The sequence below is a fragment of the Phyllobates terribilis genome, unplaced genomic scaffold (genome assembly GCF_046119375.1).
Source record: "Phyllobates terribilis strain yellow unplaced genomic scaffold, ASM4611937v1 Scaffold_5__5_contigs__length_657084704, whole genome shotgun sequence".
NCBI lineage: Eukaryota > Metazoa > Chordata > Amphibia > Anura > Dendrobatidae > Phyllobates > Phyllobates terribilis.
In genome coordinates, this window is record NW_027362765.1 from 205,885,114 (window position 1) to 205,900,654 (window position 15,541).

The following is a 15,541-nucleotide window of genomic DNA, read 5'->3' on the forward strand; positions in this document are numbered from 1 at the left end:
CTAGAAGTTCCATTTCTCTGTCCCATTTTAATAATCCACCTGAAGGTCTGCAATTAGTCTGTCTTCTTCCTTACTTTTTTGTCAATGGACCTGGTATCTCCCAACTTTAACGCTTTGCATTTGTTTTTTCACTATCATCTTAAGGAATTCTCCCATCTCCCATCAGAATTTCCTAGCAATGTTGGCCCACGATCCCCAGCTTCCTCCAATCCCCCTGGAAGTACAGAGTGGGACAATGAGTTTCCCAGCAGAGAGTGTGGGATCAACCACTGCAGGTGAGTACACCTTAGAGCACAAAGGTCGGCCTGTGTCCAAAGTGTTAGGAAAATTCAGACTACACCTGATTTGTATTATAAGTGTTATGCACACGCCCGGACTGACTGGCGTGTGCGTGTTTATGTAGTGATTCCACTGTGCCATGAACCGGAGAGTGCCTGGAGGGGCGTAACTAAGTATCTGCCCGATCCGACCAAGGTGGCACGACGGCATACGACGCCAGTGCACCAAGGAGGAACCGAGCAGAGAGACCAGGTGCTACTCCAGGACAGACCCCGGACACGGCTGTTGACCCACACAGGGGAATACAGGAACAGACTGGTAGGCTGGCACAACTGGTATGCAGGCAGGCGGGTATGCAGGCAGGGGGGTACAGGCAAGCACAGCTAGAGTGCAGACAGGGAGGCACTAGCAGGTAGGAACACAGGCGGGATAGGACCCAGTACACACTGGGACTCAGGAACAATACAGGCAGAGGGGTACAGGCAAGCACAGCTAGAGTGCAGACAGGGAGGCACTAGCAGGTAGGGACACTGGCGGGATAGGACCCAGTACACACTGGGACTCAGGAACAGAACCACAGATGTGGCGGACAAACACAGCAGAGTGAGGCCGCCCAGAGAGGTGAGCGAGAACAGGGCAGGACAAAGCCGCCTGGAGCGGTGAGCAAGAGTAGAGCAGGACAAGGCCGCCAGGAGCGGTGAGCAAAGGGTCAGAGCTGAGCGAGACTGCCGGAGCAGTGAGCAAGAGTGGAGCAAGACGAGACCGCCTGGAGCGGTGAGCAAGAGTGGAGCAAGACTGCCGGAGCAGTGAGCAAAAGGATAACAGCGGAGCGAGACTGCCGGAGCAGTGAGCAAAAGGGTCAGAGCGGAGCAAGGCTGCCGGAGCAGCGAGCAAAGGAGTCAGAGCAGGCTAGAACCGCCGGAGCGGTAAGCAAAGGAGTCAGAGCAGGCTAGAACCGCCGGAGCGGTGAGCAAAGGAGTCAGAGCAGGCTAGAACCGCCGGAGCGGTGAGCAAAGGAGTCAGAGCAGGCTAGAACCGCCGGAGCGGTGAGCAAAGGAGTCAGAGCAGGCAAGGCTGAGCAGGGGGGACAGGGCTCTGTTCACACGGAACAGACAGGAAGGGAAAGGCAGAGCCAGATACCCACAGGGTACTTGCAGTGAAGTAGCGAGTGGACCACAAACTCACAAACGGGAGTACAGAGACAACAAGCAGGAGTTAGGTACGAGTTCAGACTCTGCAGAAAAAGGAAGGGAACGGACATAGAGGCAAAACAGGTAAAGGATAGGAGAGAGTTCAGACTGGAACTGAGTGTATGGAGGAGACCGACACTGCAGCGGAATACAGGAGCGGGTCTGGGAATACGGCCCCCAGAGAGGCAGGATGAACAGGCAAGGAGCGTGTTCAGACAGGACAGACAAGATACAGGAGCGGGTCTAGGTAATCGGCCCCTAGAAGGCAGGAGGAACAGGCTAGGAGCGTGTTCAGACAGGACAGACAAGATACCAGAGCGGGTCTAGATAATCAGCCCCTAGAAGGCGGGAGGAACAGGCTAGGAGCGTGTTCAGACAGGCCTGGAAATACAGCCTCCAGGATAGGCAGACAAGAGAACACAGACAGGACTCAGTTCAGACACGGGAACTGATACCGCAAGGCAGGAGACATAGACAGGACTCAGTTCAGACACGGGAACTGAAACCGCAAGGCAGGAGACAGACAGGACTCAGTTCAGACACGGGAACAGATACCGCAAAGCAGGAGACAAAGAACGGGACCTGGCACCTTCAGAGTGCAAGCACACACTGAAAGAAACACTATGCTCAGGCAGGGATAGATGGGAGCAGCTGAGCTATATACCAGGTGACAGACAGCAATAGGCTGAGGACGCACAAGGGGTGTGACCCACAGCAGGTACAAAAAGCAGGAAGTGATCGGGCGCCGCCCTTAAGCAGCAGAAGCAGACACAAACAGACAGCATGGAGGGAAGCCAGAGAGACATTCTGGACTGGAGATCAAGTGCGCGCTCTTGCACAGTGGGAGATGGACCACCATGCAAGGACGCCGCCAGGTATGTTACAGTACCCCCCCCCTTACGCCCCCTCTTCTTCAGGCCTGCCAGAATCTTCCGCAGGGAATTCGAGGACCAGTCGTTCACTTCAAGGAGATCACTTCCACTGTCCACAGGAAAAACTGATCTCATCTGGTTAGCTAGGATGCTACCTCCTATCCAGCCATCCTCAGCAACAGACGAAACGGGTGGAGTACCAGGAACAGCACACAAGGAAGTCTCTCTCCACATATTTTCAGGTGGCACCCCAGAGGGTACAGGAGACAACTGGAAGTCCTTCACTGGGTTGGAGGGGGACAGAGACTTGAGGGTAATCTCTGCTTCGAGGTACATCTTGTCAAGCTTACAGGAAGAAATAGACGGGTTATCAGGTACATAATGAGGAAAAGTCACTGTCTCTTTGTTATCTGGTGGTACCCCGGAGGATTCAGGAAACAACTGGAGGTCCCCCGCCGGGTCAGAAGAGTGCAGAGGCTCAGAGAAAACATCTGCTTCAGAGTACACTAGGTCGGGCTCACTGGACGAAGCAGGCGAGGTATCGGGTACCGAGTATAGGAAAGTCTCTGTCCATTCACCACCAGGTGGCACCCCGAAGGGTTCTGGAGACAACTGGCGGTCCTCCGCCTGGTCAGAGGGGTGTAGAGACTCACGGGTAACCTCTGCTTCAGAGTACACTAGGTCGGACTCACTGGACGAAGCAAGCGAGGTATCAGATCCAGGATATAGGAAAGTCTCTGTCCATTCACCACCAGGTGGCACCCAGAAGGGTTCTGGAGAAAACTGGAGGTCCTCCGCCTGGTCGGAGGGGTGTAGAGACTCGGGAGTAACCTCTGCTTCGGAGTACACTAGGTTGGACTCACTGGACGAAGCGAGCGAGGTATCAGGTACAGAGTATAGGAGAGTCTCTGTCCTTTCGCTACCAGGTAGCACCCCGAAGGGTTCAGGAGACAACTGGAGGTCCTCCGCCTGGTCGGAGGGGTGTAGAGACTCGGGGGTAACTACCACTTTGGGGTACCCTTTGTCAGGCTCACAGGACGAAGCGGACAAAGTATTGAGTACCGGGTGTAGAGAAGTCTCTCTCCATTTGTCATCGAGTGGTATCCCGGAGGATTCAGGAGGCAACAGGGGGTCCTCCACCAGGTAGCAGAGGTGCACAGACTCTGAGGTAACCACAGCTTTGGAGCATCCTTGGACATGCACACCGGTAAAAGTGGGTGAAGCATCTGATGCCGGGTGCAGGAAGTTCTCCTGTGTGGAGTCTGGATGGGCAGAAGTCTCTTCGGGCAGGAGAACTGGTGCACTACCCACGCACATTACCAGTTGGGGCTTCTCCAGGATACAGGGAGATGAAGCTTCAGTAGGGACTTCAAGGTTGGGGTCAGGAGGTCTCAGGGAGGACAGACCCTGGCGTGACGGCTTGCCTCTACGTCTAGCACGTCTGGACTGCCTCTTGAGGTTGGGAGAAGTATTCCGGAAAGCGTAGTCACCCTGTGAGGATTCTGGGTGGGCAGTAGTCTCATTGGGCTGGAGGACTATTGCGCTACCCACACACATTACCCGTCGGGGCTGCTCCGGGATATTGGGAAGTGAAGCTTCAGCAGGGGCTTCAGGGTTAGGGTCCTCGAAGACCATACGAAAGGCCACCAGGAAGGCCTGCAGGTCAAGGACGACAGGATCCCATGCTTCCCATAGGGGGGTGACCCATTTCAAGGCATCACCCGCTAGGTAGTCAATCATAAAGGCCACTTTAGCCCAATCTGAAGGAAAATAGAGAGGGTAGGCCTTAAAGTGTAGCATGCATTGCTCCACAAATGCACGACACTGTCTTGGATCCCCATAGTAACGTGGCGGATCCGCAGGAACGAGAGCTGATAGATCCATCTGGACGGTGCGTAATTCGCCTGGAACTCAGCTAAGGAAAAAAAAAATTTATTTATTTATTTTAATGCATGTATTCGCTGGAAAACTTCTCAGAGAGCGAAGGCCGTGGGGCTCAACGGGAACCATGGCCTGAGCATGCTGTTATGCACACGCCCGGACTGACTGGCGTGTGCGTGTTTATGTAGTGATTCCACTGTGCCATGAACCGGAGAGTGCCTGGAGGGGCGTAACTAAGTATCTGCCCGATCCGACCAAGGTGGCACGACGGCATACGACGCCAGTGCACCAAGGAGGAACCGAGCAGAGAGACCAGGTGCTACTCCAGGACAGACCCCGGACACGGCTGTTGACCCACACAGGGGAATACAGGAACAGACTGGTAGGCTGGCACAACTGGTATGCAGGCAGGCGGGTATGCAGGCAGGGGGGTACAGGCAAGCACAGCTAGAGTGCAGACAGGGAGGCACTAGCAGGTAGGAACACAGGCGGGATAGGACCCAGTACACACTGGGACTCAGGAACAATACAGGCAGAGGGGTACAGGCAAGCACAGCTAGAGTGCAGACAGGGAGGCACTAGCAGGTAGGGACACTGGCGGGATAGGACCCAGTACACACTGGGACTCGGGAACAGAACCACAGATGTGGCGGACAAACACAGCAGAGTGAGGCCGCCCAGAGAGGTGAGCGAGAACAGGGCAGGACAAAGCCGCCTGGAGCGGTGAGCAAGAGTAGAGCAGGACAAGGCCGCCAGGAGCGGTGAGCAAAGGGTCAGAGCTGAGCGAGACTGCCGGAGCAGTGAGCAAGAGTGGAGCAAGACGAGACCGCCTGGAGCGGTGAGCAAGAGTGGAGCAAGACTGCCGGAGCAGTGAGCAAAAGGATAACAGCGGAGCGAGACTGCCGGAGCAGTGAGCAAAAGGGTCAGAGCGGAGCAAGGCTGCCGGAGCAGCGAGCAAAGGAGTCAGAGCAGGCTAGAACCGCCAGAGCGGTAAGCAAAGGAGTCAGAGCAGGCTAGAACCGCCGGAGCGGTGAGCAAAGGAGTCAGAGCAGGCTAGAACCGCCGGAGCGGTGAGCAAAGGAGTCAGAGCAGGCTAGAACCGCCGGAGCGGTGAGCAAAGGAGTCAGAGCAGGCTAGAACCGCCGGAGCGGTGAGCAAAGGAGTCAGAGCAGGCAAGGCTGAGCAGGGGGGACAGGGCTCTGTTCACACGGAACAGACAGGAAGGGAAAGGCAGAGCCAGATACCCACAGGGTACTTGCAGTGAAGTAGCGAGTGGACCACAAACTCACAAACGGGAGTACAGAGACAACAAGCAGGAGTTAGGTACGAGTTCAGACTCTGCAGAAAAAGGAAGGGAATGGACATAGAGGCAAAACAGGTAAAGGATAGGAGAGAGTTCAGACTGGAACTGAGTGTATGGAGGAGACCGACACTGCAGCGGAATACAGGAGCGGGTCTGGGAATACGGCCCCCAGAGAGGCAGGATGAACAGGCAAGGAGCGTGTTCAGACAGGACAGACAAGATACAGGAGCGGGTCTAGGTAATCGGCCCCTAGAAGGCAGGAGGAACAGGCTAGGAGCGTGTTCAGACAGGACAGACAAGATACCGGAGCGGGTCTAGGTAATCGGCCCCTAGAAGGCGGGAGGAACAGGCTAGGAGCGTGTTCAGACAGGACAGACAAGATACCGGAGCGGGTCTAGATAATCGGCCCCTAGAAGGCGGGAGGAACAGGCTAGGAGCGTGTTCAGACAGGCCTGGAAATACAGCCTCCAGGATAGGCAGACAAGAGAACACAGACAGGACTCAGTTCAGACACGGGAACTGATACCGCAAGGCAGGAGACATAGACAGGACTCAGTTCAGACACGGGAACTGAAACCGCAAGGCAGGAGACAGACAGGACTCAGTTCAGACACGGGAACAGATACCGCAAAGCAGGAGACAAAGAACGGGACCTGGCACCTTCAGAGTGCAAGCACACACTGAAAGAAACACTATGCTCAGGCAGGGATAGATGGGAGCAGCTGAGCTATATACCAGGTGACAGACAGCAATAGGCTGAGGACGCACAAGGGGTGTGACCCACAGCAGGTACAAAAAGCAGGAAGTGATCGGGCGCCGCCCTTAAGCAGCAGAAGCAGACACAAACAGACAGCATGGAGGGAAGCCAGAGAGACATTCTGGACAGGAGAACAAGTGCGCGCTCTTGCACAGTGGGAGATGAACCACCATGCAAGGACGCCGCCAGGTATGTTACAATAAGCAAGAAAAATAAATCTCTCTTTTAATTCCCTCTTTCTGAATTGATTTTTATTGGAATGTTTTTATAACTTTGTCTTCATAAATTACAACACCAGTGTTGACTTGTTTTTGAGCAATCTATAAAATCAGACGTAACTTTCTTTACAAAGTCCAGAGACCGTAACAATACCAGTAAAGAAGAATTTTACATCATTATAAAATGTTACATTCAGTTTTAAAAAATATATATATATTTTTCACATTAAGTTTGTTAATTAGGTGCATTACTCCATAGTCTGTGATATTCTGCCTTTTTGTTACATTGAAACATGGCTGCCTTTGAATACAATGGGCATCATTCAGATGACCCATGGATGAGATCCAAATTCTATTTGTTTGAGGGTTTTTTGTTACAGATCTATTAATTTGAATTGGCAATTTTGATCATAAAATTGAATCAAACACAGAAATGTTTCCATTAGTTTCCCCATAGGCTATAGACTATAATTGGTATGTTTTCTATCCATGATAGAACATGTATGTAAAAATGGACATCTGAATTAGACCTTACATTGGTAACATGAAGCTGTATGGAAGGGAGGGAGAGCAGGGGAAGACATAATATATATGCTAATCACTGGGGGATTGCTGGAGAAAAATATACTGCTGTCGAACAGGGGACCTCTGATGACTGTGTCCCACGCTGAAGGGAGGTGAACAGATTGAACTAGACTTTCCTTCAGTAAGGATATGTTTCAGTTTTCTGCTCAAGTCCTTTATCTAAATACTTTGGTATTGCAGAGTAACTTCTTGGCACACCCAGCACTAATGGTGCACACAGGTACACATCTGGACCCAGGGCTGCATTGTCTACATGGAGGTGACTTGAAGGCAGCATCATATTTAAAACCAAAGCATTAGAAAGCAATTTTATTATTAAAGGGATATTCCCAAAAAAACAAGACATTCCCTATCCACAGGATATAGGATAACTTTCTGATCGCTGTGGGTCCAGCCGATCTTAAGATCAGGGCTTTTGAACAATGAGTAGAGGTCTTTGAAGTCCTATCCTGAGGTGCCCATGCTCGGCCTCTGCTCCATTTACTGTCTGTGGGACTGCCGAGTATGGTGTACAGTTATTTCCGGCATTCCCCTAGACAACGAATGGAACGGAGGCCACATGAGCACCTCCACTCCATTCAGGACTGAGCTGCAAATCCTGGTTCCTGGGGTTCCCGAGCCCTGATCTTAGGTGGTGCCATCTGTCGAACCCACAGCGATCAGCAAGTTAGTCCTTATATTTTGGATAGCGGATAAATTGATTATTTGGGAATAATCATTTTTCACAATACCAAAAAAATATTGAATCCCAGAGTACCCCTTAATCTTTGGTAGATAATAGGCCAAGGAACGGTTTTACATTTTGTATGCGTTACACCACATTGTAAAAGAGAGACCAACTTAAAGCTGAAGATGATGTTGAAAATGTTTTTCGTTTTTTCTCAGTAAACATGCTTAGATGGTGATTACTACACTGTAAAACCAATATCTAAAACCAGAATCTCTTGCTTCCTTTAAGTACTCTGCCAGGAGACAAGTCTCTCTACCTCACCTAGAACCACAAGCAAATTTGTAAATGGAGGCTGAAGGAATGGACATTTCAGAGAGTCTACAGCACTGGACATCTAGAACAAGGATGGCACAGTCACCAAGAAAAGCAAACTTAAGTGGTCTGTTCTTAGCAAGCTTTAAAGAATTGGCTTGGTTTGCAGAAATAAACTTGGTGAAGGCAAGAAACCAAGCTCCCATAACTTCTAAAGAACAAAAGAGACACCTCTTGTGGCCACCATATTTGCTATGGAAAGCATGGGGATGAGTTCATCCGGGCATATAAAATATGTAAAGAGGTTTGTTAATATTGTATATTTGAAATGACCCCACCCCTCCCACCGAAACCAAACAATACTTCTTATAAGTGGGAAAACAACAAATACCTACATGAAATGTGCAAATATACAAAAAAAAAATCATGGAAATGTGATAAAAAAAAAAATAAAAGTATGAAAAATATAATTTGTTGAATAGTTGTAAGTAGATTTATCATGTGGTTTAGGACTGTGCTCAAGACATCTTTACAATTTTCTTTGTGTATAGAAATAAAAAGTAGCTTACTTTATAGTAAAAGCATTTTATATTAATTGTAGCACATTTTTTAGTTATACATAGGATGTGTAAAATACTGCCAAATTTTTGTTCTTTTTTTTTTTTTTTTTTTTTTCATTTTTTAATTTTTACAGTATGAAAATAATTTCTATCTGTGTGGAGTCATGAACTTATTCTATTTTTTTTTCAGTCATAATTTCACCTTATTCTAAATTGTTGACAATAATTTTATTTATGAGAAGAAAAAGATACAAAGCGGATTTCTGATTTAATAATAAAACTGCTTTTTTATGTTTCGATCTGCGCTGAATTCATGTGCAGTCAGAATATTCATTTTGTTTCACAACTGCTTATTTGACTTTTCTTTTTAATAAAAACATTTGAAAAATGGGAACGAAATTGCGTTTGTTTCTGTTTCTTTAAGTAAGATAATGTATTTTGAGATCTAATGCTTAAGGTATGTGCCCACAATCAGTATTTGCAGCGTTTTGGACGCAGCTCACCTGCGCTGCTTCCAAAATGCTGCGTTGTACAGTAGAACCACAGTGGATGGGATTTATAGAAATCCCATGCCCACTGTGCTTCTATTTCGACGCCGTGTAAACTCACTGACTGCTCGGCTTTACGAGCCGCAGCATGTCAATTTCTGTTGCGAAGACATTAGTCTCCGCAACAGAAATTTCCCCAATTGAATGCATAGGGTGCGGTAACTCCGCATGTGTTCAATGAATTTACCTGCGCGATCGGACGCAGCGAAAATACGCTGCGTCCAAAGCACTGCTATTGCCTGATCGTGGACACATAGCCTTATGGGATGAACACTTTTTAGAGAAAATCTATGTGACTATCCTTATAGGCTGATTTGTAGATGCATGCAAGGTTGGATTGTCCCACCAAATTACCAGAGGACCCTCCAGTGGGCTCAGGCTCTGATACAATAATGGGTTCTTAAAGGCAATCTGTCAGCAGGTTTGTGTTATGTAATCCGAGAGCAGCGTAATATAGGACAAGATAGCCTGATTCCAGGGATGTATGACTTACTGGCCTGCTTGGTGCAATTTTGATAGAATCCCTGTTTTCTCTGCTGTGGACGTAGCAGTCGTCATAATGCTAAGCTGTATATAACCCCACCCACATCCCTGATTGGCAGCTTTATGTGAACACTGTATATTGTCAGCAAGCTGCCAATCAGTGGTGAGGGAGTGGTTACAGTGATAATCTCCTGCTTATAAAACATTGATTGTATTGAAACTACAGCACATATCCTAATAAGTGACACATCTCTGGAATCAGGTTCTCCTGCCCTATATTATGCTGTTGTCAGACTAAATAGCAAAAACCTGCTAACAGATTCCCTTTAAGAAAAGTCAAAGACAAATCTATTTAGAGTTAACTTTGGAGCCAAACACCTACCTCTTCAGTCTATCTTTTGAGTTGACCTACACATAACCTATTAAATCTCATTGACAATAAGTTCTGTGTGTTCAATGATCACAGCAAAATAGCCTGTGCATGTTCTTTAGACGGAGATGGAGAGTGTTCACTTTTTTTTTATAAAGCCCAGGAACCTTAAGCATGCCATACACTTCAGATGACTATTGGTCAAATGATACTTTTGCTGATCATTTGTCTGACAGCTATCTTGGCTTGTTCTCCCGTACACAGAAGCACTCACTCGGCCGAGTGCTCCTGTGTTCTATATGAGAAAGCTGCCTAAAGGTATCTCTGCTGGTTGCTTATCTCCAGGAGAACAAAGTGATCAGCTATCTGAAATCGGACATGCTTGATCAACATCTTCCCCAACGATCAGTTGGCTGGCGCCCCATACACCGAGTATCAGCGGATTTGGCCAACATTAGTCTAATTTGTATTCTTTAGGCCAACATTAGATTCAAACTGTACTTGTAGTAGTCACGTCTTACATTCATATTGTAAACTATATGGACTTTAGGAACCAGATCTTCAAGGCACAACCTCTGATTGCATATGTATGTAGGCTGCTATGCAAACATTATATGCATACCGCTCTTTTCAGAATATAGCATGCACTTTTTAGCTATATAAAATAGTGCCAAAAGTGTGTGCAGTCATGAAGGTCAAATAGTGCCAGACCTACCTTACTGCTTCCTTAATCATCATTGAGATTCATATAGCGCTCACTCTGGCCATGTTCACATGTTCAGTATGTGGTCAGTATTTTACCTCGTATTTGTAAGCCAAAACCGGAGTGGAACAATTAGTGGAAAGGTGTAATAGAAACACGTCACCACTTCTGCATTTATCACCCCCTCCTAGGTTTGACTTTCAAATATTGATGTAAAAACTCAGCAAATATTCAATGTGTGAACATGGCCTTATACTACTGAATAACACATGAAGAAACAAGAATCCAATATATCTAGATTCATAACAAGCAACTACGTTTTCTATACCATTGGCGCAGTCATTACATCGTCCTACAGAATAGCAGACGTTCATGCACAAGTTCAGACCACTATAAGTGACTAAATACTGAACGTGTGAACGTGATCTTTCACTGAGAGAACTGTGCAGCTCCTCAGTTCTCTCCCTGCTGACACCCATCTGTGCTATCAGTGCTAAGCAGGAAAGACTGAACTAGACCAGCATGCTAGCAGCTTAGGGAAAGCTTATGTCCACATGAAGGTCAAATAGAAGGAATACTTGGTGCATGGACTCAAGAAAAATAAAATTGTAGGCAATAAGTTTATTTACATGCAGTAGAAGATACTTGGTCTTCTGCACTTCCATGTGCTGCTTTGACTGCACTATATAGGATACGCATATGATGCAATGCTTGTTTGGCCAGATTTATGTGTGCTCATGAAAGGCACAGTAATCAATATAGCACAGCACTGCTTGATATAGTCTCCAATAGCCATCCTTTATAGTGTGTGGGCTGGAACAGCATCTATTAAAATGTACAACTGGCTAAATTGTGTACACAATGTTTATATGGCACAAATGAAAAGCATTACCAATGTAATGCACCAAGCACATAGTTGATTGCACAATAAGTCAAAGAATTTTCGTTTGATAATTGTAAACAATGTTGCTCTTCCTGACACACCAACACATGCAGGGAAGTGTTCACTTTGCAGCTAGCTAAAAGGGTTTTCCTGGTCAAACATATGGTCGGCAACCATTCTCTGTGCAAAAGCTTCACCAATTAGGGAAGACAGACTTGCCTGTTAAAATACCAATTCCATCTACGCAAAACTTTCTTAACAATTGTTTTAAAAATTGTAAATATTTAGAAATAAATTCACTTAATGAAGTTCAAAGAATTTTGGTTTGATAATTTACAACAATTTTGCCCTTTCTCACAATCCTGATTAGGTTGCTACTGGGAAAATTCACCTCAGATGCCGGCAAAATATTATATAATTTCACCCCAAATTAGAAAGAAGGTGACTTTATTGTACTGAAAAATTGCTACACGTAATATGATCAATTTAATTGTTGAAAAAATGTTGCATTTTGTGTCCAAACCTGGTAGGGATGACTTTATGATACAATAAATAATGGCAGCTAGATATCTTCCATTGAGCCTCAGCACATTTGGTTCTTTCGCGATAGGCTATACAATCCAGGTAGTGTGGCATCAATTTTGGTGAAGTTGGACACATGACAGTACAATTTCCATGTGTAGAAGAGACCTGGGATCAGATTTCGATCGAGACATACTTGAATCCGATCGAGAGCATGCCCAGAAGGATTCAGGTGGTATTGAAAGCCAAAGGTGGATTTACAAAATACTAATAAAATAATAAAAATTTTAATTTATATTTTTAGAAGCAAAACAGTAACAATGCAGTGACATGACAAGAACCTGCATAACTAATCATATGCTAAATAGTCGCAAGTCAAATTTATGTATGAGATCACCGGGGTGATTGTCTATACAATGATGGTAGTCCCACATTCAAAGCAGTAGTGGATGTGAGATATGGAGCCTGAAAGTCAAAAGTTCAAACCATTGTTACCCTTTTGCTCATCAGTGTATACTCTACAATGCCATTCACTTCCTGCTTGCTAAAGCGCTTGCCAGAGGCAAAGGAGGGAATATGTGAGTTGCATTTGATACTAGTACTGCCAGGATGGATGCTGCCAGCACTGATATTATTTTTTTTTCATATTGCCCTGCCACGTCCATCACCCGTGCCATGTTTGGGTTTATCATACATTTTGGACAAAAGTATAACTTTTAATTTGTTTATAAACTTTGTTAACAAACTTTAAAGTTCTCCCACCCTTGACAAATTAACTTAACCATAAATAAAGAATTCACTATGTAATTATATGTACAAAAAGTAATTTGCGGCAACGGCCAGCAGTTGAACGTGACTAGTCAAACGGTTGCAAAACCTTAACCTCTTGTGTTTTTGTTTTTCATTTTTTTCTCTTAAATAACGACATTCAACCAAAATTAAAAGTAATTTAATGAAACCTAAAGTGCTAGGTTGCAAAGTTGCTACACGTAGGCTCACTATTGGTATCAAGCATGTGTCAACAACAGCAGTTTGGTTGTGGTGTGTACGATATCTAGAGTCGACAATTAAAAAATAAGTAAGTTCCAAAAATAAAAAGGAGAACTGATATGTTAAAGGTGAAGAAAAAGAAAAGACCATGTGCCTTAATAAATAGGATGGGACTAGAAAATCCAGGAAGAATGAAGCATTGGAGCAATAAAGAGGGTTCAACAAGTTATTTAAAACAACGCATGCACTTTACTAGCTAAACACTTAAATAAATAAAATCCACATGCCTTTACAAAATAGGATGGTACCAGAAAATCTAGATAGAATCACATCCCAACAGCAAGCACATGCAACTGGCTTCGGTATTTGGGTAGCGTGTGTACACATCTAATATTAGACTATTGGAGCAATGAAGTGGGCGCAAAATATTTTAAACAACACACACACTTTGGTAGGTAAACATGTGTGCTAAAGTTACAGAATTAAGGAGATTTCTCTTTAAAAAAAATGCCGCATCTCAAAACACAGTTATCGCACTTCCATGTAAACAAAAAAAACAAGCCTTGAATTCAGAATTTGGATTTAGTTGGACAATCTGCAACAAATAGTTTAATACTACCCCTGCTTGCTGGCACTATTTGAAAAAAACAACTATTAGGGTACTGTTGCTGCAATATATTATAGATGTATTAATTCACAGTCTCATTCTGATTTGTGATGATGAGACGTTACAACAGTTCACGGTACATCACTTGAATCTTGGATTTCTATTCACAGACTATGCAAATTGCCTCTTCAGAGAAAAACAGGACTTCTACTCTATAGCGCCACCCATTGGAAGCAGCAATCCTACAAGTCACAATCAACCCTTTAACGAGTCGTACAATATGACTTAGGATAAAAGCCAAATTAGCATCTCAATTTGCAGACACGGTGTTTAGGGCTCTTGGCCCTACTCAGTGCAAAGTATGAGCACTGATTTGGCTAGATGAGAGGCTCTGGACTGAGGTCTAAGGGGTAACGTTTCTCCTTATGGAGAGTGACACACCAGCGCTGGCACATCAAGGTAAGTAAGCTTATTCGCCATGCAATGCTCCTCTGGGAAATTTAATATGCAAATTGCCTCTTCAGAGAAAAGAGGACTTGTACTCTATAGCGCCACCTATTGGAAGCAGCAATCCTACAAGTCACAATCAACCCTTTAACGAGTCGTGCAATATGACTTAGGATAAAGACTGAGACTACCACTTCCATTTTCAGTCTGTTACTTCAGCACTGAAGTAGTACACCACAATTGCATTAAGCTATTTTCTATCTCTTTTCTGAATGCACATGTTCCCCTGTTTCCGGAAAAACCTTAGACAAAAAAGAGGCAAAGGCCGAGCATGCACACCTCTGCTACAATCAGGATGGGGCTGTAGAGCTTTGATCTCAGGATTCCAGAAGCCCGATTTCGGGAATGCTCAGGATTCCAGTAGTCGACCACCAGCGTTTAGCAAGTCATTCTCTATCCCATGGATAAGGAATAGCTTGTGTTTTTGGGAATAACCCTTTACTGCATTAATACATCAATAGGTCATCAATTTCTGATTGATGGGGGTGCTTCACCCGGCCGATCAGCTGTTCCCAGTGACAACAACGGATGGAACTGTTCAATTACGGAGCTGCAGAGCTCAGCTCCATTGACAGAATAGTGGCCAAGGATGGGTACGGCACTTCCACCCCCTATTTATTTGAATAGGGGGAAGATGTGTGGTCACTATACAGTCAACAGAACTGTGCAGCTCTGTAACCGAACAGTTACGTCCGGCACCCGGAGCAGCGGATTGGCCGGGGAGCTACATATCACACGCCCATCGATCAGACATTGACGATCTATCCTAAATATAGGCCATCAATGTTAAAGTCACTGACAACCCCTTTAAGTGATATATGTTAACAGCTTAGAATAGTGATATTGGAACAATAATAGCATTCGCTATGAAGTGGAAAATGATGATAAATACAATCATAATAATGTGTACAAGCCTTTCCAGCTTGTACAGATGCATCACATTCTTGTTAACTGACAGTAGAAAAAGTGCCTTATTTTTACTGTCTGTCCAGGATTTTCTTTGGCTGAGCATAACAAAAAGAAAGCTAAGGATAGAATCCCAGTCATATAAAGGCCTGTACTACGTTGACCAAGGTTTATCAGTTTTTCTCAGCTCCTTCGATATTGTAATTTTTTATTTCATCATGCATTTCTAATTTTTTGATAGTATTACATAATAAATGGTATTATATATTCAGTACTTGTTAGAAAATTATATTTTATTACTGCTGCTGAGTTTCCATTGTAACAGGCTGTGTTTTTAGTTCTTATTAAGATTCTTCTTTGACAGCAGTTCCCCAGTTTAGTGTGAATGAATATTG

At 45.3% G+C, this 15,541-nt stretch overlaps 1 protein-coding gene across 4 annotated transcripts in view; it reads left to right on the top strand.

Annotated features, from left to right (window-relative positions):
• Positions 1-8,397, top strand: part of TOX2 (TOX high mobility group box family member 2) — a 146,052-nt gene extending 137,655 nt beyond the window's left edge. For all 4 annotated transcript variants that reach the window (XM_073683744.1, XM_073683745.1, XM_073683746.1 and 1 more), the window contains 2 exons: positions 145-275; positions 8,044-8,397. In XM_073683744.1, the coding sequence (XP_073539845.1) occupies positions 145-275; positions 8,044-8,080 (168 nt within the window). In that variant the 3' untranslated portion in view covers positions 8,081-8,397. The remainder of the gene's footprint in view (positions 1-144; positions 276-8,043) is intronic.
• The last annotated feature ends 7,144 nt before the right edge of the window (positions 8,398-15,541 follow it).